Below are 27,942 nucleotides of genomic sequence, written 5' to 3' on the forward strand. Positions count from 1 at the left end.
TGATTACATTAATACACATATAAGGGAATTTGCCCCAATACTTTTGGTCCTCTAAAATGGGGGGACTATGTACAAAAAAGTACTGTAATTTCTAAACGGTTCACCCGATATAGATGAAAATAACTTCAAATTAAAGATGACAATCTGCACTTTAACCTCATAGTCGGTGTATAATTTCAAATCCAAAGTACTGTAGTACAGAACCCAAACAGCAACAATGTAGTTGGGGCTCACTGTAGTTTCCTTTGCGGTGGGAATTAGATGTTGCAGGGAACAGTCATCATACCGCTAATGGTGTCCCTGGGGGTGTCCCTGTTCAGTGACACAGTGAATGGAGCGTAATGATCTGGATAAACCTCTGGGTCCTAAGTGTAGTTCCCTGTCTCTTCTATGTCATCCTCCCATGTCCTTTCCTTCTTTTTAATCTCACTATGGCGTCTTGGGAGCCACACACTCCAAGTACTACTCATTATTAACCCATGAACACTGCTCTCATTCTGTTCTGTCTGTCTGTCTGTCTGTGGGTGATTGACACACTAACCTGATATCTCATCTTTGCGAAAAGAGAGCGTGCACGTGGAGTGTGTACTTGTGGGTATTTGCGTATATTTTTGGTATGGGCAGTTTTTCTCTCTCCACAGCCTTGAATCCGGTTTACGGAGAAAGTAGAAACAGGAGAATTTTGAGACGTCATCCAGACACACACGCACACATACACACACACCCATCCCTATACCTACTTTCTCACTAGCCGTGCCTCACACTAAAAACACAAATGTGGATGTTTAGCAGCCAGTGACCAGACGAGGTAATTTCCTGCGGAAGCCAAAGGGGGCATCTCGTTGTGGGCCGGGGTGGCGAGAGGGACACGATGGGGGGAGATGAGGCTAGAGAGGGGGGGGGGGGGGGTCAGGGAGGGAACATGCCATGCCGCAAGGGCTCTGTTTTTTCAGAGTGTTTGAAGTAGCCTGGAATCACATAACTTTGTCAAGCCAATTAACCGGCTAAGAATGTGACTCAAAGAGACAGAGGAGGAGGAAAGGTGGAATGGGGCGGATGAAGAGTCTGATACTAATCATGTCCTGAATGAAAGAAAAACAAAAAGATGGAGAGCATAAAGGAACAGAGGAGGGACGGGATCACGCGGCAGCAGGGTGGAGTGGATTGTAGCAGGGTGGAGTGGATTGTAGCAGGGTGGGGTGGATGGTAGCAGGGTGGTGTGGATTGTAGCAGGGTGGAGTGGATTGTAGCAGGGTGGGGTGGATGGTAGCAGGGTGGTGTGGATTGTAGCAGGGTGGGGTGGATGGTAGCAGGGTGGGGTGGATGGTAGCAGGGTGGGGTGGATGGTAGCAGGGTGGGGTGGATGGTAGCAGGGTGGGGTGGATGGCAGCAGGGTGGGGTGGCTGACAGCAGGGTGGAGTGGATGGTAGCAGGGTGGGGTGGATGGTAGCAGGGTGGGGTGGATGGTAGCAGGGTGGGGTGGATGGCAGCAGGGTGGGGTGGCTGACAGCAGGGTGGAGTGGATGGCAGCAGGGTGGGGTGGCTGACAGCAGGGTGGGGTGGATGGTAGCAGGGTGGGGTGGATGGTAGCAGGGTGGGGTGGATTGTAGCAGGGTGGGGTGGATGGCAGCAGGGTGGGGTGGATTGTAGCAGGGTGGGGTGGATGGTAGCAGGGTGGGGTGGATTGTAGCAGGGTGGGGTGGATGGTAGCAGGGTGGGGTGGATGATAGCAGGGTGGGGTGGATGGTAGCAGGGTGGGGTGGATGGTAGCAGGGTGGGGTGGATGGCAGCAGGGTGGGGTGGCTGACAGCAGGGTGGGGTGGATGGTAGCAGGGTGGGGTGGATGGTAGCAGGGTGGGGTGGATGGCAGCAGGGTGGGGTGGCTGACAGCAGGGTGGGGTGGATGGTAGCAGGGTGGGGTGGATGGTAGCAGGGTGGGGTGGATGGCAGCAGGGTGGAGTGGATGGCAGCAGGGTGGGGTGGATGGTAGCAGGGTGGGGTGGATGGTAGCAGGGTGGGGTGGATTGTAGCAGGGTGGGGTGGATGGCAGCAGGGTGGGGTGGATTGTAGCAGGGTGGGGTGGATGGTAGCAGGGTGGGGTGGATTGTAGCAGGGTGGGGTGGATGGTAGCAGGGTGGGGTGGATGGCAGCAGGGTGGGGTGGATGACAGCAGGGTGGGGTGGATTGTAGCAGGGTGGGGTGGTTGGCAGCGGGGTGGGGTGGATGGTAGCAGGGTGGGGTGTATGACAGCAGGGTGGGGTGGGGTGGATGGCAGCAGAGTGGGGTGGATGGTAGCAGGGTGGGGTGGATGACAGCAGGGTGGGGTGGATGGCAGCAGGGTGGGGTAGATGGCAGCAGGGTGGGGTGGATGACAGCAGGGTGGGGTGGATGGCAGCAGGGTGGGGTGGATGGTAGCAGGGTGGGGTGGATGACAGCAGGGTGGGGTGGATGACAGCAGGGTGGGGTGGATGGTAGCAGGGTGGGGTGGATGGTAGCAGGGTGGGGTGGATGGTAGCAGGGTGGGGTGGATGGTAGCAGGGTGGGGTGGATGACAGCAGGGTGGTGTGGATGATAGCAGGGTGGGGTGGATGGTAGCAGGGTGGGGTGGATGGTAGCAGGGTGGGGTGGATGGTAGCAGGGTGGGGTGGCTGACAGCAGGGTGGGGTGGATGACAGCAGGGTGGGGTGGATGGTAGCAGGGTGGGGTGGCTGACAGCAGGGTGGGGTGGATGGCAGCAGGGTGGGGTGGGGTGGATGGTAGCAGGGTGGTGTGGATGGTAGCAGGGTGGTGTGGATGGTAGCAGGGTGGTGTGGATGGTAGCAGGGTGGGGTGGATGGTAGCAGGGTGGTGTGGATGGTAGCAGGGTGGTGTGGATGGTAGCAGGGTGGGGTGGATGGTAGCAGGGTGGGGTGGATTGTAGCAGGGTGGAGTGGATGACAGCAGGGTGGGGTGGATGGCAGCAGGGTGGGGTGGATGGTAGCAGGGTGGGGTGGATGGTAGCAGGGTGGGGTGGATGGTAGCAGGGTGGGGTGGATGACAGCAGGGTGGGGTGGATGATAGCAGGGTGGGGTGGATGGTAGCAGGGTGGGGTGGGGTGGATGGCAGCAGAGTGGGGTGGATGGTAGCAGGGTGGGGTGGATGACAGCAGGGTGGGGTGGATGGCAGCAGGGTGGGGTGGATGGTAGCAGGGTGGGGTGGATGGTAGCAGGGTGGGGTGGATGACAGCAGGGTGGGGTGGATGATAGCAGGGTGGGGTGGATGGTAGCAGGGTGGGGTGGATGACAGCAGGGTGGGGTGGATGGTAGCAGGGTGGGGTGGATGGTAGCATGGTGGGGTGGATGGTAGCAGGATGGGGTGGATGGCAGCAGGGTGGGGTGGGGTGGATGGTAGCAGGGTGGGGTGGATGGTAGCAGGTTGGGGTGGATGGTTGCAGGGTGGGGTGGATGGTAGCAGGGTGGTGTGGATGGTAGCAGGGTGGTGTGGATGGTAGCAGGGTGGTGTGGATGGTAGCAGGGTGGGGTGGATGGTAGCAGGGTGGGGTGGATGGTAGCAGGGTGGGGTGGATGGTAGCAGGGTGGTGTGGATGGTAGCAGGGTGGGGTGGATGGTAGCAGGGTGGTGTGGATGGTAGCAGGGTGGTGTGGATGGTAGCAGGGTGGGGTGGATGGTAGCAGGGTGGTGTGGATGGTAGCAGGGTGGTGTGGATGTTAGCAGGGTGGTGTGGATGGTAGCAGGGTGGGGTGGATGGTAGCAGGGTGGGGTGGATGGTAGCAGGGTGGGGTGAATGGTAGCAGGGTGGGGTGGATGGTAGCAGGGTGGTGTGGATGGTAGCAGGGTGGTGTGGATGTTAGCAGGGTGGTGTGGATGGTAGCAGGGTGGGGTGGATGGTAGCAGGGTGGTGTGGATGGTAGCAGGGTGGTGTGGATGTTAGCAGGGTGGTGTGGATGGTAGCAGGGTGGGGTGGATGGTAGCAGGGTGGGGTGGATGGTAGCAGGGTGGGGTGAATGGTAGCAGGGTGGTGTGGATGGTAGCAGGGTGGTGTGGATGGTAGCAGGGTGGTGTGGATGCTTACACCCAGGGGCTAGTCCATGTCTGTTCTAGGTTTCAGGTTTCAAATGGCACCCTATTTTCTGGATGTAGTGTACAACTTTTGTCCAGGGTACATAGGGTATAGTGCACTCTATAGGGAATAAGGATGGGCCCACTGTTACTGTGATTCCATTCAGGTGTTGCCGGTGTGATGCAAGCCATCGTATCCAGCTTCAAGCACCGCTGTCATGACAACACTGTCACTAAAGGGACATGTGTGGATGTGTGTGTGTGTAAGTGTGTGTTTGTGTGTGTGTTAGTGTGTGTGTGTGTGTGTGTGTGTGTGTGTGTGTGTGTGTGTGTGTGTGTGTGTGTGTGTGTGTGTGTGTGTGTGTGTGTGTGTGTGTGTGTGTGTGTGTGTGTGTGTGTGTGTGTGTGTGTGTGTCTGTAATTACAGTTGGGCTAGTGACACTTCAGGAGAGTGGTGCCATCTATGAGAGAGGGGTTATGATAGTAATGGACCTGGTAGCAGAATGATTGGTGTGCTGCTCACGTAGATTGTAGAAAATGGGGTGATGGAGAGAAAGAGAGAGAGAGAGAGAGAGAGAGAGAGAGAGGTAGAGGGAGCGAGAGAGAATACTGTTATAGTCGATAGTTTTGACTATCATATTTATCATGTGCACTTTTGCATGTTTGTGTGTGTGTATGCATGTGTGTGGAGGGGAAATTCCTCTCTCAGGGTTGGGAGTCCTTCCTGTCGTAGAGCTGTGTTTGTACAGCCTGGCTCAGCCGGGATATCCTACCCTGCCCATGTCTGAGGGCTCAGAGAGAGGTGGAGAGTGACGGGAGGGGGGGGGGGGTCATAGTGCCCATCAGAAATGGAGTGAGAGGGATAAAAGAGACAACAGAGAGAGACAGAAAGAGAGAGAGAGAGAAAGGAAGAGAGAGTGCCTATCAGGGAGAAATGGAGAGAGAGGCACACCTGGCTCCATGAGCTTTGAGGAAAAGGAATGTGGAGGGTTAGGATTGTGGGCATACATGGGCATCTGTCTGGGTATCATTCATTCAAGCCTTGTTTTATTTATGGTAGACTGGAGGGGAAGGGAGGGAGAAACAATCAGACAGTTTCCAGCCATTTATGGCTGTTTAATTTCCTTGTTGTTATTGCTTCTTGTTTTGGGAACTCCCTCTCGTTCTCTCTCCATGCTAACACAGCCGTTAAGAAGAGGGCATAACTGTGGAGACCTGGAACTGTGGTATATCCAAATGGAAAAAGGCCCCATCGTCCTTCCAGCCCACAGCAACATTAACCCCAGACTTTTTGCGGATGGAGAGGTTACGAGTGGTAAAATTAGCAAATTGCTCCCAGAACAGTGGTTTCAGAAAAGATGAAATAAATGACAGTTCTGCAAGAGATGATAGACATTCCATGGAAGTTTTCCAGAGGAAATAGTGGAGTTAGGAAAGTCGTTGAGTGTCCTCTTGGGCAAATCAACTTCAATTATAAGTGTTTTAATGGTTTCTTCCTGCCTCTCAATTCACTGCCGTGACACACTTTCAGCCCACTCCTCAGCTCTACATGACACACACGCACGCACACACACACACACGCACACACGCACGCACGCACGCACACACACACACACACACACACACACACTGCACTCCCACACACACTCCCACAGCGACATTCCACCCTGACAAACACACAAATACACACTCACACAGGTGCACCATGCTCTCAGACGTGGAACACCATCCACGTCACTCCCCGGCTCTGTCATCCCTTCTGCTATTATTGTTCCAAATAGCAAAACAAATCACGGTGTTGTCGTCCCTTTATGCCATAGTTTGTACATCTCAATTGTCAGTAGAAATCACACATTTGTTTCAGCAAGTCAGCCATATCAGCTATGTTTTTTAAAAAGGCAGTAAATGAGGCTGAATGAACTGTTTCGCTGCCAGACAAGGCTCCACTGATAGCCAGGTGTAGCAGTGGTAAGGTGTTGGGACTCTGCTGTTGGGACAGCTGTATGTAGGCCCTAACAGTTTGTCAGCACCGTTTGTCACCGTTATAGTGCAATTCGTGTATTGTTTAGTGTTGTGTAGTGGCTTTACTGGCAGGCATAAAACATTTTTTAGGGGTTTTGCCCCACCAAGATTTACATGCTAAAATCACCACAGTCAGTGGCCATGTGTCTCGTTAATGTTATTTCATTTCCTCTCTCTCTGGTCACAAACACACACACAAACACACAGGCACACACACACACACTCACCATGTACTCACTCAGGCCAGTTTTTTTTACATGTATTTTTTAACGCAGCAACCTTAGCAACATATCTGTGTATTTCTAACCAGACTTGTAAGAGAGCGACTGGAACCAGTCTGTTGTGGTGTAACTGCAGGGTTGAGTGATGAGGAGAGAGGGAAATATCATGCGTCAAAAGTGTGTTTGTATGTTTCTGTCAGTGTGTGAGAGAGTGAGTGGATATATGTGGGGGTGCTAGGGGTGTATGTATTCGCAGTATGTATTTAATAGCAGACTATTGTGGTTAATAATAATAACAATGATTTGGTTGGTCACCTATATTTGTCCTATTGTTGTGTGTATACTTGTGTGTTAAAATGTTGGTATGCTTCTGTGCATCTGATTTGCGTATCTGTGTTTATTGCGTTACTGATAGATGACATTTTGAAGTGTGTTGGGCAGTGTATCTGTTTTGTAGTATAGCATTATTGGAAAGTAATGCGATATGGTTTTTGATAATGATCTTTATAGCACAGTTCACATCAAACAATTGGACAATTCCACGGTAACGGAATTGCATCGAGACTCAGATTTGTTACTGAAAATGTGTGCCAAACTAAAAACATTGATTTTAAAGTTTAACAAACCATACAAGTCTATGCACCATGACTACTTTAAACAATTTACAATGATTTTGTTTTACAAAAACGCGTTTACTGGAAGAACAGTGCAGATGCCAAGTTTGGTAGCAGAATTTTGGTAAAATCTAACCTCAGTTTTTTATGTTTTCCAAGAACTTTTGTTAAATATCTGCTCTGAATGTCTGCAGAAAGAATGGGCTGTCAGCTATGACACGACACCTTGACTTTGAACAAGTCTATTTTGGTTATTGAGCTACAGTAGGTGAAGTGGATTTACACATGGTAATGGAACTGCGGTAATTGGAATTTCATGATGGGTCCCTGACGAATAATTATTTATATAAATGTAATTCTCTTCATTGCGATGTATTCTAAATAGATACACAAAGGTATAAATATTCAATATTCTCCTTTGCATATTTGGGCATTATTCTACACACTGAATATTATTTTAATGAGCTCTGCCCCCCAAAAGAACAACATTTGGTTGTTCCAGACAGGACCAAATCTAAACCAATCATAGACGTCTATATTTCCTATGTTTGGACATCAAAGTACAGCGCAGTAGATTAGAGTAGAGTACTCGCTGTGCCCTTGAGCAAGGCACTTTAACCCTAATTGCTCCTGTTAAGTCGGTCTGGATGAGAGCTTCTGCTAAATGACAAAACTGTAGAGTACAGTAGAGTTCAGTTATAGTGTACTCAACTCTAGTGTGTTCTACTGTGTACTGAACTCTACTTTTCTTTACTGTACTCTATTGCGTGCTGTACTGCGCTGTCCAAACTTGTCAACCCAACTGTCATTTGGATATATTTCTAATATCTTTAAAAACTTGTCTGGTAGATGATGTTTTCTAAAACTCCTTTCCCATCTGTTTGACCAGAAATGTAATCTTTTGCTTATTGCTTATTTTTAGGATGGAAAATGGCAGCATTAGCAAAAGGTCTGGTCATTGGTACACCCTTCCTGAGTGCGTGTGTCACCTGGCTGTGTGTGTGTGTGTGTGTGTGTGTGTGTGTGTGTGTGTGTGTGTGTGTGTGTGTGTGTGTGTGTGTGTGTGTGTGTGTGTGTGTGTGTGTGTGTGTGTGTGTGTGTGTGTGTGTGTGTGTGTGTGTGTGTGTGTGTGTGTGTGTGTGTGAAGGGTGGGGCAGCGGTAGGCGAACAGAGGGAGAGAGATAATGTGACATTTGAAATGTATCTATGCCTTTGGAACATTTGTGAGTGTAGTGTTTGCTGTTCATTTCTGATTGTTTATTTCACTTTTGTTTATGATCTATTTCACTGGCTTTGGCAATGTAAACATATGCTTCTCATGCCAATACAACCCTTAGAATTTCTTTGAATTGAGAGAGAGAGAGAGAAGGGGGATGAGAAAGGTGTACTTAGCTAGTAGCCTGGGAGCACGCTAACACTGAGGTAGCGGTGTGTGTGTGTATTGGACACTGCCGAATTCCCTACCCAGAAGTCTTCCGACAGGATGTCCAAACCGATGATGACTTCTGACCATAATCACCGCTCCCTTGTCCCACCCCCCTATAGAAATAGAATAGGTAGAGCGGTCACTGTTCTTCAATTCTAATTTGCCACTGTCCACGCACTAGTCTATAATGATTTTCCAATGTTCTGAGAGATGACAAACATCAGTGAATCCAAATGGTCCATCATCCCGAGCCACAAACACCCTGCTTGCACTCTGGGAGGTCTCGATGGCTCTCATTAGCACTCTGACTGATGCGGGCTGCCACTGTGTGTGTGTGTGTTAATGGGGGTGGATTGTAAACACTCAAGTAGACTGAGGGATGTCTCACTCCCCTTCTCTAATCTGTGGTGTGTGTGTGTGTGTGTGTGTGTGTGTGTGTGTGTGTGTGTGTGTGTGTGTGTGTGTGTGCGTGCGTGCGTGCGTGCGTGCGTGCGTGCGTGCGTGTGTGTGCGTGTCTTGGCGCTGCTCTCCACTCTACACATCCTCCCCTCACCTCTTCCTCCCCACCTCTTGTTTACCTGTCTATTATGCTGTGATCTGTTGTTCTACGCTTTCTCCGATGCACCTTCTTCATCCACTGTCTCCTGACCTCACTCCTCACGTTGTCACACATTTCCATCCTAGAATTCCAGCCTCCCTTTCTCTTCATCCTGTGTCTGTATTCTCTCCCTTGCTTCCCAGTGTGTTCTCCTGAATGTCTCTATGGTCGGTCTAAAGCGCACCTACCTATTTATTCAGTGCCCAATCTCTTATCTTCTCTGTGCGTCCTCACCTCAGGTCACACACGCGTGCATGAACGCACACACGCCCTCAGCGTCTCCACTCCTGTGCATCTACCCCGCCCTTCATCTTTCCCACCCCACTCCTGAATGTCTTTTCCAACCTCTAATCAACTACCCTCTACACATTTTTACACCTACTCCCTCCTCCCTCCATCCCTCCCGTCATTCTTAGGCATATCATTTACTCTCGGCTCACTTACTATCTTTTATCTTATATTCCGCCCTCTTTTCTTCCGTCCAAACTCACCTTCCATCATCCATCTCTCCATCTCTCTCTCCCCCCCCTCGCTCCACTCATCCCCTCGGCGGTGGGCCCTTAGAGAAGAGTCGTGACTGCACATCCATGCAGCCCTTTAGGAGGACACCCTACCCACAATGCATGGCGGGGTGATTTGCATGGCAGCTGCTGGAGTGTTTCGGAGAGAGAGAGCAAGAGGAGCGGTGGAGAAAGGGGGGACATGGGTCTGAATTATTCATTGCTGAATAATTCAAACCCATGTCTATAACAACAACAACAACAAACACCTGTCCTCCTTATCTCCCCTGAGTCGGGTATCTCAGTAAATCCAAATTCGTAAGATCTCTGCTGTTTGTCCCTGTCTTCTGTACAGGCCCTGTTGTAGCCAGATGTAGTAGCCTATACAGTACTCTCTCTCTATATATCTCTCTGTCTCTCTTTCTCTGTCTCTCTTTCTCTGTCTCTCTCTCTGTATTGCTGCTTTTTTAAGGTGCTGAATTCCTAATGGTTCACCCCACTCTGTCGTATCATGCAAGCATACCTGGGGCCGTGCTGATCTAGGATCTGTTCATATAACATTATTTGTTATGATCTAAAAGGCTAAACTGATCCCAGATCAGCACTCCTACTCTGAACAAAACTTTGTGGATATGGGCCCAGTCCTATTAAATCTATGACCTGGAAAATAGAAAAAAAATGCTAACCTCCTCCCTGTCCTTAAGGGCCTGGCAGAGCTGCCAGAATGCTCCGTAGATGTGGGTGACATGGCTCCCTTGGGGTAGCCTAGTCTGACATAACACATCAGTGCTTCTATATAGGGCTGACACAATGTCCTTATAACCCTCGTAACCGCTGTTTTTGTAATGATGAGGTTTGCATGTCTTGGGGGTATGATATTTGTACGTCTGTAACTTTCTCACTCATCAATATTCACATTAAATTCAGGATTATCCGTAATCATGGCGCATCCACATTATGGTAGAAGTGTTTAGAAACATATTCTATTCTTATTGTAAATAAGAATAGAATATGTTTCTAAACACTTCTACCATAATGTGGATGCGCCATGATTACGGATAATCCTGAATTAAATGTGAATATTGATCATTTCTATTGGGCTCAAAATGATCTGAAATGCAACCAAAACACAACAAAGCATCCAACAAATGTGTAGAGTCACAAGCTTGATGTAGTCATTGTGTTCTATGAATATGGGACCAAATACTACACTTTTTTTCTACTTTAATACAGATAAGTGAATTTGTCCCAATACTTTTGGTTCCCTAAAATGTGGGGACTATGGACAAAAAGTGCTGTAATTTCACCCAATATGGATAAAATACCCTCAACTTAAAGCAGTCTGCACTTTAACCTAATAGTCATGGTTTGATTTCAAATCCAAACCTTTTGAGTATAGAGCCAAAAGAAGAAGAAAAAATGATTCACTGTCCCGATAATTATGGAGGGTACTGTATATACAGTGCATTCAGGAAAGTATTCCGACCCCTTCACCTTTTCCACATTTTGTTATATTACAGCCTTATTCTAAAATTGATTAAATCATTTTTTCCCCCTCGTCAATCTACACACAATAGCCCATAATGTTTTTTTAGAAATGTCAGCAAATTTATTACAAATAAAAAACTGAAATATAACATTTACATAAGTATTCAGACCGTCTACTCAGTACTTTGTTGAAGCACCTTTGGCAGCGATTACAGCCTTGAGTCTTCTTTGGTATGGCGCTACAAGCTTGGCACACTTGTATTTGGGGAGCTTCTCCCATTCTTCTCTGCAGATCCTCTCAAGCTCTGTCAAGTTGGATGGGGAGTGTTGCTGGAGAGCTATTTTCAGGTCTCTCCAGAGATGTTCGATCAGGTTTAAGTCCGGGCTCTGGCTGGGCCACTCAAGGACATTCAGAGACTTGTCCTGAAGACGGAACAGCTTGGCATTCGTGCGGTTGAGTCCGTTTCAGTGGTAACATGGACTCTTTGAAACTTTGTTGCTCCTTGCTGAAAGCTAGAATGTTCATTCAAATTGTGTTAACTGATGTGGCATATGCAATGGAATGGTTTTTCTTCTGTAATGTCAGTTGAGTTGAATCAACAAATCACAGGACACATTGATGGGTACACTTCCTGCTTTTACTTCCTGCTTTGCTCTTATGGCCAAAGATGGTGGATAAGTTAAGATAGTTCCGGGCTGGCTCTCCAATGCGGTAGTAGCTGATTAATGTCTACTTTGTTCATTGACTGTAATGTAACCAGAAAAAATGAAGGATTAGGGTGTTTTGCTATGGGTACACTTGCAATGGCAGCCAGTCCACCCATTATGCCATCAATGGGGACACCCGTTCTATTCAATCTATTTATATGGCGGCACCATGTAGTCAGGAGCAGAGGAGAAAATGTGTGTCAGATAAAAAAAAAATTGTATATATTATTACTATTCTTTTTTTTTTTTTTGCTTTTCTAACTGTTATTACAGTGACCACGGTCATTTGGCTGGCCAATTACCATCATCCAAAATCCCCCAAACCCACCGTCACAGCCCTACTGCTATATGGATTTTATGAACGTTTCTGGAGTGAGTCAAAAATGACATTCTTCTTCACACTGTGAGGTTGCAAGGTTGTAATTTGTTTCATTTAATCGGTAGTCCTTCTGTGAGCTACTATGTGTTCTTGGCTAGCTCTCTAGGGTGTTTACGCCAGATTGTTGTTAAGCACTTTGTGACAAATCTATTTGTATCAGAACTACATACGCAGATAAAACTGAATTGACTGGACCTTGTTCTCTCTCTTTGTCCTCCACAGAAATCTTTCTCCTTGGTTTTAGAGGTTCTGGACCATGACAACGAAACATCAGAATCAGGTAAGGCTGGAGAGAGAATTTCCACAGTGTGTGTGTGTGTGTGTGTGTGTGTGTGTGTGTGTGTGTGTGTGTGTGTGTGTGTGTGTGTGTGTGTGTGTGTGTGTGTGTGTGTGTGTGTGTGTGTGTGTGTGTGAGAGAAGCAGAGAAAGAGACAGACAGACTAAATTGCCTTCTTTCTTTGAGCACAGCCAGACTCTCATACTTTCCCACACACTTTAAAGGAAAATAAGCAGTGATACAGACAGGGAGGGAGGGAGGGAGGGAGGGGGGAGGGAGGGAGGGAGGGAGGGAGGGAGGGAGGGAGGGAGGGAGGGAGGGAGGGAGGGAGGGAGGGAGGGAGGGAGGGAGGGAGAGGGACATAGAGTTCATGTGGCCCCCTCCCCGTTTGTGACCCGGGGCTATGGTTCCCCTCTGTCCTCACTGGGTCCCCTTGCTGTCTCGAAAAGGAGGCACAACCAGTATGTGACTGTTTTGAATGTGTGTCGGTGTGCAGGGGAGATGCAGTGCAGCAAATCTGTATGCTTTTACGTGTCTGTGGGTGTGTGTGTGTGTGTGTTTCTAATTGTGCCTGTACGTGTGTGTCAGTGTTTCTGAGGTCTCCAAGGTCAGACCCTTTATTTACACACTCCGCTCCTTGTTTCTGCTCATAATCAGAGAAATCTGTATGATAAGGAATGTGAGCAGCATTCTCTAAAAACAGACAGACACACTACATGACCAAAAGTATGTGGACACCTGCTCTTCGAACATCTCATTCCAAAATCATGGCGTTAATATGGAGTTGGTCACCCTTTGCTGCTGTAACAGCCTCCACTCATCTGGGAAGGTTTTCCACTAGATGTTGGAACATTGCTGCGGGGACTTGCTTCCATTCAGACAAGAGCATTAGTGATAGTGGGCACTGATGTTGGGCGATTAAGCCTGACTCGCAGTCTGTGTTCCAATTCATCCCAGAGGTGTTCGATGGGGTTGACGTCAGGAGTCTGTGGAGGCCTGTCAAGTTCTTCAACACCGATCTCGACAAACCATTTCTGTATGGACCTCGCTTGTGCACTGGGGCATTGTCATGCTGAAACAGGAAAGGGCCTTCCCCAAACTGTTGCCACAAAGTCGGAAGCACAGAATCGTCTAGAACGTCATTGTATGCTGTAGCATTAAGATTTCCCTTCCCTCGAACTAAGGGGCCGAGCCCGAACCATGAAAAACAGTCCCAGACCATTCTTCCTCCTCCACCAAACTTTTCAGTTGGCACTATGGTAGTGTTCTCCTGGCGTCCGCCAAACCCAGATTTGTCAGTTGGACTGCCAGATGGTGAAGCGTGTTTCATCACTCCAGAAAACGCGTTTCCACTGCTCCAATGGCGACGAGCTTTATCGAGGGAAAGATGAACGGAGCAAAGTAAAGAGATCCTTGATGAAAACCTGCTCCAGAGTGCTCAGGACCTCAGACTGGGGCGAAGGTTCACCTTCCAACAGGACAACGAACCTAAGCACACAGCCAAGAGAATGCAGGAGTGGCTTCCGGACAAGTCTCTGAATGTCCTTGAATGGCCCCGCCAGAGCCCGGACTTGAACCCGATCGAACATCTCTGGAGAGACCTGAAAATAGCTGTGCAGCGACGCTCCCCATCCAACCTGCCAGAGCTTGAAAGGATCTGCACAGAAGAGATGGGAGAAACTCCCCAAATACAGGTGTGCCAAGCTTGTAGTGTCATACCCAAGTAGACTCGATGTTGTAATCGCTGCCAAAGGTGCTTCAACAAAGTACTGAGTGAAGGGTCTAAATAGTTATGTACATTTATTTCAGTCTCTTTTATTTTTGATAAATTAGCAAAAATGTATAAAAACCTGTTTTTGCCTCGTCGTTATGGGGTAGTGTGTGTAGATTGATGAGGGAAAAAACAATTTAATACTTGTTAGAATTAAGCTGTAACTTAACAAAAACGCCAAAACGCGCTCTTCAATTCTCATTACATACTCACTAAGACACACAAACACAAAGATGCACCTATCCTTTCTCATTCCTCTCGTTCCCCAGACCTTCCCTTTCATCCTCTCCCCCTGTCTCCCTTGTTCTTCTGCCCCTCCTGCCCAGTAAAAGGCTGCAGACAGACTCAGCCAAAAGATGAGTGGAGAGATAATGAGAGGCTGGGAACCAAACCACAGACCTCCTCCTCTTTGTCCTTCTCCTTCTCTTTTCCCTCTTCCCTCCATCTCTCTTTCCCTCTGCCCTTCAGCTCCAGTTGTACGCCTTGTTTGCGCCATCCCTCGTTCTCCTGAGCTCCTGAAAGATTCTGTATTTTTACCACATTGGGTTTAAAGCCCCTTTCCCGACTTCCAGCTTAGATCAGCTCAAACCCATCGCAGACATCCTAGTCAGGGCCGACTTAAAGCCCCATAGCCCTAATCAGGATGGATTACAACACTGTAATGTAACTGTCTAACACAGAGCCACAGAGTCCTTGGACAGAGACGGAGAACACAGTGACAACGCTGTAAAACATCAATGACCTTCATCAACTCTTTGGAATGGAGATAGTTCTGTTCCCCAATGATTCTCTCTCTTTCTCTCTCTTTTTTTATGTGAATTAGTATATATATATATATATATATATTTGAACCGCCCCCCACTCTCTGTCACTCTCTCTTTCTCTCTGTCTCTGTCTCACTGTCACTCTCTCTGTCTCTCTGTCAGTCTCTCTTTCTCCTACTTTCTCTTTCTCTCTCTGTCTCTCTCTCTCACACTTTCTCTCCCTCAATCCTTTGTCTTTCTCCCCCTACACTGTCTTTAATGTGTGTTTGGGGACACATATCAAGGTGTTTGTGCGTTGATGTATTCACTTGTATCAGTCTATTCATCGATTTGTTGGCCCAGGTGATTTGAAAGGTAGAAAGAGGCATTATCCCCCCCGCGCAGTGTGTGTTCTTACACACCGTCAAGGACAAACACTTCAGATCCAATACGAGCAGTGGGACACAATCACAAGATTATAGTGAGATTTCCTCTCCTGCCCACTGACACGATCTGTGTGTGTGTGTGTGTGTGTGTGTGTGTGTGTGTGTGTGTGTGTGTGTGTGTGTGTGTGTGTGTGTGTGTGTGTGTGTGTGTGTGTGTGTGTGTGTGTGTGTGTGTGTGTGTGTGCATGTTCTTCCCCACTGAGACCTCTCTCTCCGTCTGTTCCGGTCGTAACTGTGCCCATTTCATCACGTTAACGGGACAGTCATACTGCATACTCTCATACAGACTTTCTCACACTCTCTCTCTTTCTCTCTCTCTCTTTCTCTCTCTCTCTCTCTCTCTCTCTCTCTTTCTCTCTTTCTCTCTCTCTCTCTCTCTTTCTCTCCGACTCTGTCTCTCTGGTAGAGCACTTTACCGTGGGCGATCAAATTAGCTGTTGGACTCATCAGAGGTGTAAAAGTAATGGAAAAACATGTGCTGCTGTAGCAGTAAGTTCAAGAGCTTCAGCGAAACACACGCACACACACGGACGCACGTGTGGAGAATGGCGGGGGGGGGTGTAGCTGGGATAACAACACCCTTAGTGTCCGCTGTGTTCCCTCTCCCCTTTCAACCCCCTCTCCCTAACACACACACTCACACACACACACACACACACACACACACACACACACACACACACACACACACACACACACACACACACACACACACACACACACACACACACACACACCAGCCAATATGTGCCCCTGTTTTCATTCTTTTGTTTCAAACCCAGATGATCTCATCCCTCCAACAGGAGTTTTGTTATGTGTGTTATTATCTCTCTCTCTCTCTCTCTCTCTCTCTCTCTCTCTCTCTCTCTCTCTCTCTCTCTCTCTCTCTCTCTCTCTCTCTCTCTCTCTCTCTCTCTCTCTCTCTCTCTCTCTCTCTCTCTCTCTCTGTCTCTGTCTCTGTCTCTCTCTGTCTGTCTCTCTCTCCCTCTGTCTCTCTCTCTCTCTCTCTCTCTCTCTCTCTCTCTCTCTCTCTCTCTCTCTCTCTCTCTCTCTCTCTCTCTCTCTCTCTCTCTCTGTCTCTGTCTCTGTCTCTCTCTGTCTGTCTGTCTCTCTCTCCCTCTGTCTCTCTCTCTCTCTCTCTCTCTCTCTCTCTCTCTCCTACCCTCTCTCTCTCTCTCTCTCTTAGGCCCATCATTCTCTCTTTCTCTATCTCTAGCACCATCTCCCCGCCTTCTAAATACACATTCTCACAGTACACTGTCCAGCTCTCTCATATACACACATTCCCTCTCACACACACTCCCTCCCTCTCTCTCTCTCTCTCGCACACACACACACACACACACACACACACACACACACACACACACACACACACACACACACACACACACACACACACACACACACACACACACACTGCTTTGTGTGGGCTAATACCCTGTCAGGGGGGATTATAACCGAGGTGGAGATGACAGACCCTCTGGTAAATCCCCCCAGGGTCAGCAGCTCTCTCACCATGTCACCACCCAAACTCTGTTCCATCTGCACCCTCACCCTGTCCCGTCTACCACGTCTGGCCTCACCCTGTCCCGCCTACCACGTCTGCCCTCACCCTGTCCCGTCTACCACGTCTGGCCTCACCCTGTCCCGCCTACCACGTCTGCCCTCACCCTGTCCCGTCTACCACGTCTGGCCTCACCCTGTCCCGTCTACCACGTCTGGCCTCACCCTGTCCCGTCTACCACGTCTGGCCTCACCCTGTCATCGCCTCCTCATCAGTAGCTCTTGCTACATGTCACCACCATGCAGGGTGGTGTGAGCCTCTTCCCTTTTCGTTCTCTCTCTTCCCTTTAGCTTCTCTCTTTACCTAAACACTGTCTCTTCTCTACTGTCTTTCTCTCAGGGCAAATCTAACTGTCTCTCTCTCTCTGTGTCTCTCTCCCTCTCTCTCTCTGTCTGTCTCTTTCTACCTCCACCCCTGTCTCGCTCTCTCCTTCAGGTCAGGCTGGTCTGATCGAGCGTGTCCTCCTGTCCTCCATGTTGAATCCCGGCGAGCAGTGGCAGACGTACCGTCACCACGGACGCACGCTCAGCCTGGAGTACCGCCTGCGGTACCGCTGTGACTCCAACTACTACGGCCCCTTCTGCAACAAGTTCTGCCGGCCCCGGGACGACTTCTTCGGACACTTTGGCTGTGACCTCAGCGGCATCAAGGTCTGCAAGGAGGGCTGGACCGGACCGGAGTGTCAAGAAGGTGAGTGAGGGCTACCTGGTGGTGGACAAGGGTTTGTTTGTGTGTCTGATATTCTGTTGGACTTCCAGTAGTGAAGAGGACATTCAGCAACTCTTAGAGGACAGTGGAAGTTGATAGAAAATGCTTCTAATGTGACCTTAGCCTGCGTATGTCAATTCCTATTGTAAGTACGTTATGCCAAGGTAATACCCAAGGTAATAACCATCAAGCCTGTAAAATCCCCTTAACCCCTAAAATCCCCTGACAGTTTATTTATAAAGTCACATTATCGCCATGATTCCAGCCTGTGAGTCATCTTTAAGGCGACCTCACACTCTGACCTCTGACCTGAAGCAGCAGTCTTGCTGAGGTGAGACTAAATCAAGGAAATGATGGCGGAAACTATGGAGGATATGAGCCTGGAGTAATGACATCCTGTGTCCCTCCCTCCCTCCCTCCCTCCCTCCCTCCCTCCCTCCCTCCCTCCCTCCCTCCCTCCCTCTACTGCCCTCCTCAGTCCCATCTCACTTCCGACCTCAGCACGGTGCTGATTGGACTGGACGCATACAGGAAGTGGCATCATTTGTTGAGAGACGTTAGTTGAAGTTTGTCCCCAGAGAGACATAGAGGGTGTAGAGTGCGGAGAGCACTGAACGTTACCATAAATGGTAACTTCCCCACCTGACGTCAATGTTCTGTTGTGTGTGTCGTGCTTCTTTGATGAAGGGGTTGTTTTGTGTTACAGCGGTGTGCAGACAGGGCTGTCACCAGATCCATGGCTCCTGCACTGTGCCTGGAGAATGCAAGTGAGTCTGCTCCTCCTTGCTGTCGAAATGAACATCTATTATCACAGACTTCCCTGTATCTCACCTCTATAAAGCCTGCAAAACAAAGACCCTCTCCCTCCCCTCTCCCTCCCCCCTCCCCTCCCCTCCCTCTCCCTCTCTCCCGCTCCCTCCTCCCCTCTCCCCTCCCTCTCCCTCTCTCCCCTCCCCTCTCCCTCTCCCCTCCCTCTCCCCTCCCCTCTCCCTCTCCCTCTCCCCCTCCCCTCCCTCTCCCCCTCTCCCTCCCCCTCTCCTCCCTCTCCCCTCCCTCTCCCCTCCCTCCCCTCCCTCCCCTCCCTCCTCTCCCTCCCCTCCCCTCTCCCCTTCCCTCTCCCCTCTCCCTCTCCCCCTCTCCCTCTCCCCTCCCTCTCCCTCTCTCCCCTCCCCCTCTCCCCTCCCTCTCCCTCTCCCCTCTCCCCTCCCCCTCTCCCTCCCCTCTCCCCTCTCCCTCTCCCTCTGTGTTTGTAGGTGTCACTATGGCTATCAGGGTGCTCTGTGTGACCAGTGTGTGACGTTCCCCGGCTGCGTCTATGGCAGCTGCATTGAACCCTGGCAGTGTGTGTGTGACGTCAACTGGGGAGGCCTGCTGTGTAACAAAGGTGAGTTCTGTGTGAGTTTGTGGAGCACTGACTTCTGTATCAAGAAGAGTCGACTATCGATCAGAATAAGCCATGCTTTGAGAGTGCTTGTGCGTCAGTCTGTTTTCCAGTGAGTGAGTGAGTGAGTGAGTGAGTGAGTGAGTGAGTGTTGACCGGTGGGGTTCACATCCTTACCCAGGCACAGCCCCCTAATCACCTATATAAGGTAAGAGAACACCCTCTGGGCACTCTAGTAACTCTACAATAGCCCTAAACACCCCTCCCACAACATTACAAACATCTCCCCCAACGTTGCCCTGAGTCCCAGTGTGGGAGCCCCTGGGAGCCACATGAGGGGCCAGCAGCGGAGCATTGTGAGGGGAAAGGCGATAGCCTTGGGTAAAGTGAATGTGAGCTGGGCTGGGTTGGGTCCTGCTTAGCTCGGTGGGGTACTGAGCCTCTCCCTGTCCCTCCATTCAGGTCGCCTGTAAAGAGGCTCAGTCACAAAGAGAGCTGAACACGGCAGAGAGAGAGAGCGAGCGAGAGAGAGAGAGATCATTAGAAAGTAGGGCTTTAATCTGGCTGCCCTCCTTCATGCACAGGGCCCACACCCAGGCCCCAGGCAGGCAGCTTCTCTCTGTACCTACCACACCACACCACACCGACCTGGATTCACTCACTCACTCACTCTGGGGGGAGTGTGTGTGTGTGTGTGTGTGTGTGTGTGTGTGTGTGTGTGTGTGTGTGTGTGTGTGTGTGTGTGTGTGTGTGTTCGCACTAGTGTAGCATTGCCACTCTGTGCTTCTGAGACCAGACGGATCAAGGACACGGGAGAAGATATAGATTGGAGAGGAATCCTTTTCTTTTGTTCTCCCTCTTCCTCCCCTCGTTCCCTCTCTGTCACTTTTCTTACCATTTCAACTGCCTTGTAACATTTTCTCTCTCTCTCTCTTCCTTTCCTTTTTCTCTTTCTTGTCATCCCTCCATCCCTCATTCTCTTCCTACCCCTCTCTCCCCCTCCACTGTACCCATTCTCACTCTTTCTTGCTGCCTCTCTCTCCTCCCATTGCCATCTCCCCCACCTCCCTTTACCTCTCAGATCTGAACTACTGCGGTACCCACCAGCCCTGTAAGAATGGGGGCACCTGTTCCAACACAGAGCCCAACGAGTACCAGTGTGAGTGCCGAGAGGGCTTCCGCGGGCGCAACTGTGATATCGGTGAGTCCGTTACATCTGCAGTATTTCTGCATAGAATTCTGGGAGTAATATCAGCGTGAAGGAACTTCTAGCACATGGGCACTTAGTGACCAGATTCATGATGGAATTTGCCTTGCTTTGAGTTTGAATTCTCTCTCTCCCTCTCCCTTCCCCGTCTCTCCCTCTCTCCTGCCGTTCCTCAGTGGAGCATGCGTGTCTCTCCTCCCCCTGTGTGAACGGGGCCACCTGCGCGGAGGACCCGTCAGGTTTCAGCTGTGTCTGTGCGGACAACTGGACCGGACACACCTGCGCAGACGGTAATTAGCGCCAATCAGCACGGCTGAGATTACCCGGGATAGGTTGTGATTGGAGCAGAGCCAATGCCCAGATTGTAATCAGTGTCCAGGATGAGACCAATTAACACGGAACACAAACAACGCAGTAGTCAGACGCCGATGTGAATTCATTACACCACAAACACATAAACAACATGGAGTCGTCCATGCCCCCCCCCAGCTGTTATGTGTGTCAGAGAAAGAGACAGTGTTCTTCCCTGAGCGTGTTAGTGTGTGTAGTAGCCCACATCAGCACGGTCACGGCATCCAGGACCCATTCTGTGAGTCTAGTGTGTGTGTGTGTGTCCCTGTCCGTGTCCCTTCAAAACAGGTAGAGCTTGCTAAGCTGCGCATGTTAACATGAGGTGTGTTTAGGGTAAATGAGGAGTGATGGGGATGTATTTTGACCTTCGCCAGAGATTCTCACATAGCCAATTAGCTAACAGGCTTAAGCATTTAAGGTAAGATGGGCGCTTGGTCTTTAGTTAGAATACCAATCACCCCTGTTTGCCTTCCCCCTTCTTCCCACAAGTTAACAGGGTCCCACACAGCTTGGAGAATGTTCCACTTCATCATTACGGGGGGGCATCGAGGTCACAAATGTTTAGGTGGATTACAGTGTCTGGTCCTGCCTCTGATTCGAAGATCTGGCGATCTCTCGTGTGCGTGTGTGTGTGTGTGTTTATGTGTGTGTGTGTGAAGCAGTCACACAGCGTAAGATAATGTAATAATGCATAATAATAATGTAATATTTGCCATTTAGCAGATGTTTTTAGTTGTTATCAAAAGCAGTCATGCGTGCATTCATTTTACGTCCGGGTATCTCAGAGATATCTGTATAAACATGCAGTGTTCCACTGTCTCTCTTTTCACCCCCATGTTTGTTCACTATGGTGACGGTGTCACAGGTGATCTCCTTCCCTCGGTGAGGACAGAGGGAAACCATAGCCCCGAGTCACAAATGGGAAGGAAGGGGTCCACATGTACTCTATGTCCCCTCCCCCCCTCCCTCCCTCCCTCCCTCCCTCCCTCCCTCCCTCCCTCTCCCTCCCTCCCTCCCTGTCTGTATCACTGCTTATTTTCCTTTAAAGTGTGTGGGAAAGTATGAGAGTCTGGCTGTGCTCAAAGAAAGAAGGCAATTTAGTCTGTCTGTCTGTCTCTGTCTGTCTCTCTCTCCCTCTGTCTCTCTCTCTCTCTCTCGCTCACAATGGACACCATGTTGAAATGAAAATTCTCAAGGCAATTACATTGTAGTAGTGATACCAATTAGAAAGCTATTATTCATGGAGCGTTTGTTGACAACATGGCTTACAGTTGAACTATCTATCTACTGTTTGTCACTGGGTGGGAGCATGAAGTCACACACACACACACACACACACACACACACACACACACACACACACACACACACACACACACACACACACACACACTCTGGGGGACAGACTGTTGTTTCGAGTTTTAGGGCATGGATGTCGGGAACCACAACACGGCTCTGTTTTTCGAAGTGATTTATATATTGAACATGAATTACTTTGTTTGTTATTGAGTCTCCCCCTGCGCTGTGGCGGCTTGGAATGGGTTACTGTGCAGGGCTGGGGTCAGGATCATGGAAACTGGTATGACTGTAGGGTTAGGTAAATTGGAAAGGTTACGAGAGAGGGGCTGACAGACGAGAAATGTACGCTACAGTGGCTGTCCATGGAGAAACCATGACTGCCGTACTGTATAAATATGCCGTGTTAGCCCCTATAGGTTCACCCTACCTCCCGCTCTGTTTCTCACTGACGCTCCCTCTCTCTCACTTCCTCCTTCCCAGCCTCTTCTTTCTACCCATTCTCTCTAGATTTTTCTCCCTTTTTCTCTGTTTTTGAATTCCTCTCCAGAGTAGTGGAACGAGGCGTGGCAGCTCCTTCCTCTCCCCTATCCCGCTTTCTCTCTCTCTTTCCCTATCTCGCTCCCCTATCTGTCTATCTCTGGATGGGAAAGCGAGCTTAGGAGATCCGGTGAGGTGTGAACAATGCGCGGCAGATGATTTTATTTATCAGTGTTTGCTCAGGAACCAGAGCTAGAGAATAGGGGAATGAAAACACGGCCCGCAGGAGCATTCGCATACCGACAGAACAACTAGGAACACACACACACTCACACACACGCATGTATCGCTAACACACACACACTCACACATACGCATGTATCGCTAACACACACACACTCACACACACGCATGTATCGCTAACACACACACACTCACACATACGCATGTATCGCTAACACACACACACTCACACATACACATGTATCGCTAACACACACACACTCACACATACACATGTATCGCTAACACACACACACTCACACATACACATGTATCGCTAACACACACACACTCACACATACGCATGTATCGCTAACACACACACACTCACACATACACATGTATCGCTAACACACGCACGTACAACTGCACGGACATTTACATTTTTACATTTATATTCTAGTCATTTTTGAGCAGGTTCTCCAATCTAGAACGACTCGTTATGCGTGCAAATAAGAAAGCTGAAACAACCACATAAAACAAGCAATAATAGGAAAAACATTTCAAGAAAATAAGGGTCAGTACGAATCACGTTGAACACGCAGACTTGACAATTGGTTGGTTGATAAATTGTTTGATTGTTTGGTTGATTCATGTTCATTGCTCCTTAGTGATGTTGAAGTGTATAAGTCACTGGTTCTTTCATCGTTGGCTGTATAATCAAATTATTTGGCTGATTTAATTGGTTGATGAATTGATTTCTGTCTTTTTAGTGGTGCGGCAGTGTGACTCAAACCCGTGTGGGCGCGGGGCAACGTGCCAGGAGTCTCCAGAGAGGTTCCGGTGCCTCTGCCCACCCGGCTGGACTGGCAGAACCTGCCGACTGGGTCAGTGAGATGGACGCTATGGAACACTAGTAATCTACAAGAGAAATCTCTTCTGTGTAGATACGGTGTATATCCACACAAAGCACTTCAAGCTAGAGAATCCAGCCATCAGATCTAACTCAGTTTGCGTACAATGTTACACTGTGTCCATTACCCCCCAAGCACTCTCATATTCAGAAGAAATTCCCCAAAGCCCTGATGCATATTAGTTCTAATGACATATGATACTTCAGTAGAGGCTTTGTATCAAATCACGTTAAACACACACACACACACACACACACACACACACACACACACACACACACACACACACACACACACACACACACACACACACACACACACACACACACACACACACACACACACACAGAGGCTGGGGCTCATAGTGTCCGTGGCAGGTAGCCTAGTGGTTAGAGCGTTGGACTAGTAACCGAAAGGTTGCTCGATTGAATCCCCGAGCTGACTTGCCTAGTTAAATAAAGGTTATATTTTAAAAAAGAATCATTTAAGACATAGTTCAGGATGACAGTCTCCTTATATCCCCCTGTGTTGTAGTGATATGTCACACTGACACCTGATAATCCGCTACAGTTCCACTCACAGTGCGCAGCACAGCGCGCAGCACAGCACAGCGCGCATTGCTCACATTTAACATATTTGCACTCGACACACACACACACACCACAGCCCAGGCTTTAGCTCTGACCCACAGGATAGGTTCCCAAAAACCCTGACCCTCCATCTGGGAAAAACAGACTCAGTACACACACAGAGAATATACGCTTACACAGTTCTCTCTCTGTCTCTGAGCCCTTCCCAGTTCTCTCTCTGTCTCTGAGCCCTTCCCAGTTCTCTCTCTGTCTCTGAGCCCTTCCACAGTTCTCTCTCTGTCTCTGAGCCCTTCCACAGTTCTCTCTCTGTCTCTGAGCCCTTCCACAGTTCTCTCTCTGTCTCTGAGCCCTTCCCAGTTCTCTCTCTGTCTCTGAGCCCTTCCACAGTTCTCTCTCTGTCTCTGAGCCCTTCCCAGTTCTCTCTCTGTCTCTGAGCCCTTCCACAGTTCTCTCTCTGTCTCTGAGCCCTTCCCAGTTCTCTCTCTGTCTCTGAGCCCTTCCCAGTTCTCTCTCTGTCTCTGAGCCCTTCCCAGTTCTCTCTCTGTCTCTGAGCCCTTCCACAGTTCTCTCTCTGTCTCTGAGCCCTTCCCAGTTCTCTCTCTGTCTCTGAGCCCTTCCACAGTTCTCTCTTTGTCTCTGAGCCCTTCCACAGTTCTCTCTCTGTCTCTGAGCCCTTCCACAGTTCTCTCTCTGTCTCTGAGCCCTTCCCAGTTCTCTCTCTGTCTCTGAGCCCTTCCACAGTTCTCTCTCTGTCTCTGAGCCCTTCCACAGTTCTCTCTCTGTCTCTGAGCCCTTCCACAGTTCTCTCTCTGTCTCTGAGCCCTTCCACAGTTCTCTCTCTGTCTCTGAGCCCTTCCACAGTTCTCTCTCTGTCTCTGAGCCCTTCCACAGTTCTCTCTCTGTCTCTGAGCCCTTCCCAGTCTTCACTGTGTGGATCAGTGAGAATCCCCTGCCTTCAAGCTATTCCTCCACAGGTCAATGCTCCCTATCTCTCTGCTCTTTCTCACCCCTGGTGGTAAATCCTTATGGGGCTGACAGCAGCAGGGTTTCTATTACCTGATTGCTTCCTGTCTCCTAATTGACGGTGTCACACCCTCATTCCCCTGCTATCAGAGACCACCCTGAGGGGTCTCTCTCAGCTCCAACACTCTGGAGACTGGTGGAGGAGCTGACAGACACTATTGCTTCTATAGCCACACCGGAAGTGGTTCAGCTCCCTGGGGTCTCGTGTAGGAGATGAGACGCCCACACACAGACACACACACAGACACACACAGAGACACACACACAGAGACACACAGACAGAGACGCACACACAGCCTCTGGCTTAATTTAACTTTATACCACCGCCTTTGTCATTGCTGTCTAGTATTTTTGTTACTTCTCTTTTTAAAAGGTTTATTGCTGTCTGTATATGTGACCGTGTAGATGTGAGTTATGCCAGGCTCTTACAAAAGGACTGCTGCTTTAAATTGGCGCAAGCTAAAATATTGTCCTGAGACCCCACCGGTGATTTTATTGATGTGTTCTCTCTCTCTACTTCCCATCTCTCTCCACAGACACCAACGAGTGTGACACGGGTGTGTGTGTCCATGCTCGCTCCTGCCGTAATCTGATTGGTGGATACCTGTGTGATTGCCTGCCAGGCTGGGCGGGGCAAAACTGTGACATCAGTGAGTATAAGGTCAAGGATGGAGAAAGATGGTGTGTGTGTGTCTATGTGATTGAGTGTGCTGATCTATATGTCTCTCTGTTCTGTAGGGAACAGCAGTTGCCAGGGGTTGTGTCTAAACGGAGGTCACTGTGAGGACTCTGTGTCAGGCTCACGCTGCTTGTGTGTGCCTGGTTTCTCTGGGAAGCACTGCCAGACTGGCCCCAGTCCCTGTGATAGCACCCCCTGTCAGCACGGAGGCCAGTGTGTGGACAAGGAGGGCAGGGCGGAGCTGTGTAGCTGTCCCATTGGCTACTCAGGGACCTACTGCGAGGTCAGACTCCATTCTCAGATTCATCATCTTCCCATTGGTTTTCTGTATCCTCCTCACATATTTTGATCTTGTTCATATTGTCCAGGTGGTGGTGGATCTGTGCAATCCCAACCCATGCCAGCAGGGGGTGCCCTGTCGGAGCACCGAGGGGGGGTACATGTGTGCCTGCCCCGAGGGTTACTATGGTAACGAGTGCACAAGCCTAAAGGACCCCTGTCATGGCCAACACTGTCCAGGTGAGGCGTAGTGGGATGAGATTTTTATTCACATTATGTGTGTGTACAGGTGTGTTTGTTAACTAACTAACGTCTCTCTCTCTCTCTCTCTCTCTCGCTCTCTCTCTCTCTATCTCTCTCTCTCGCTCTCTCACTAGGTGCCATGTCAGACCCAGCTCGTGGAGGGGTCAATCTCTACATGGTGTTGGTGGGTGTGTCAGCGTTAGTAATGGCGTGTGGCTGCGCTGCTTGCGCCCTCTTCCTCTCCCGTCTCCACCGACGACGGAAAAAGACGCAGGGCGGGCCCCAGGAGGAGGGCATCAACAACCAGAGGGAGTTCGTCACCCTTGTCCGAAACCTGGACCACCCCGCGCCCCTCCTGCCCCCTCTCAACCCCAACACCACCGCCCACACCCCTGTCCCTGTACCGCGCTGCTGCGAGGAGATCGAGCTCACTTTGCCCCCCTCCCCAGCCCCCTCACAACCCTCCCCTGCACTCAAACCCTCAACCCCCGCCGCCAAACAGGACATCTCCAACCTGGAGAGGGAGAAGCTCAACCGCTTCCATTGCTCAGACAATCAAGAACTGGAGGTGTGACCTTTGAACTGTCAGAGGCTTTTATTATTTTGCACCCACTTCTCTCTGCCTGGCCCTGGGCCCCACCGCTGTGCCATGCTGCATAGGTTCCTGTGGTGATGACCTCACCCGACCCATCCCTCTCTGAGTTGACTCCTCATCTTTTGTGAGCTGAGACTGTCATCTGCTAAATAGCATATATTATTGGTGTAGAATACTGGGCCTACGGGGTAGTTAAGCAGATCATCAAGAAACAGCATGGCGGTGAACTTTAACCTCCGACTTATGACATCATGCACTTCTGACCTGCTGACCCCAGAGCTAATCTTATGAGGGTTGGCCTTGAGTTACGAGTCTGGCTTGTGTCTGAGTGTTTCTGTGTTTTATGGGAACAACTGTGAGGAGCCATTTGAGCCATTCCCCAGGTGTTAACGTCCCTCTGTAGGCACCCCACTGCCCTGGTTGCCCTGGAAGGCCTAGATGGCCTGCTAGTGATATCTGTAACTGGACCTCTACAGAGACGGTAGCCCTGCACTGTGGCCTCCTGGGCTGGAAGGCAACTGACAGGGAATGGGAGGGAAGGGCAACGTGGTTTTAATTCCAATTAGTCCATTTCCACATTAATTATTGAAGGATAAACTGTGGTATAATTATTATGTGTGTGTGTGTCTTTGTGTCTGCGTGTGTCAGTGCGAGGTGTGTGTACGCGTGTCAGTGCTTGGTGTGTGTGTGATAAGCATTACAGATCTTCATGCCTGTTGCCAGGAGAGAGAGAGAAAATGACTGAAGGAGCAACAAAAGAGCAAAAAAGAATCAATGAATGCAAGCTTTAGATTTAAAAAAGAGGGAAAGTTCAGACAAGAGAGTAGAGCCTGACCCCAATCCATTTGAACCATGAGAGAACTGAGTTAAAACATGACACTGTTGCCTGTGCGGTCTCTGTAACACACTGCGGTTGTCGAAGATGTCAAAGGTTTTTTATACCTGTGTGTAAAATAGCTCTGTTGTATATATGTTGTACATATTGGTATTGGGTTTTTTTTGTATTGTGGTTTGTCTCTGAATGTCGCTGTTTTACTTCGCTCTATTTGTCCTCTCTCTCCTTCCGTTCGTCTGGGGCTGCCAGCAGGTGTGGATCGTAATTAAAGTGCATTTACCTTCCAAATCCATGTATGTGTCGCGGAGTTATTTGTGTCTC

General features: G+C 49.4%; 1 protein-coding gene across 1 annotated transcript in view; it reads left to right on the forward strand.

The window, feature by feature from the left end:
* Positions 1-27,913, forward strand: part of LOC123729227 (protein jagged-1b) — a 41,594-nt gene extending 13,681 nt beyond the window's left edge. Inside the window, exons 3-13 of the mRNA XM_045703505.1 lie at positions 12,237-12,294; positions 17,254-17,508; positions 18,233-18,293; positions 18,780-18,910; positions 19,989-20,108; positions 20,291-20,404; positions 23,237-23,350; positions 25,527-25,640; positions 25,729-25,952; positions 26,038-26,188; positions 26,326-27,913. Coding sequence (XP_045559461.1) covers positions 12,237-12,294; positions 17,254-17,508; positions 18,233-18,293; positions 18,780-18,910; positions 19,989-20,108; positions 20,291-20,404; positions 23,237-23,350; positions 25,527-25,640; positions 25,729-25,952; positions 26,038-26,188; positions 26,326-26,765 — 1,782 coding nt within the window. The 3' untranslated portion in view covers positions 26,766-27,913. The remainder of the gene's footprint in view (positions 1-12,236; positions 12,295-17,253; positions 17,509-18,232; positions 18,294-18,779; positions 18,911-19,988; positions 20,109-20,290; positions 20,405-23,236; positions 23,351-25,526; positions 25,641-25,728; positions 25,953-26,037; positions 26,189-26,325) is intronic.
* The last annotated feature ends 29 nt before the right edge of the window (positions 27,914-27,942 follow it).

The sequence above is a fragment of the Salmo salar genome, chromosome ssa20 (genome assembly GCF_905237065.1).
Source record: "Salmo salar chromosome ssa20, Ssal_v3.1, whole genome shotgun sequence".
NCBI lineage: Eukaryota > Metazoa > Chordata > Actinopteri > Salmoniformes > Salmonidae > Salmo > Salmo salar.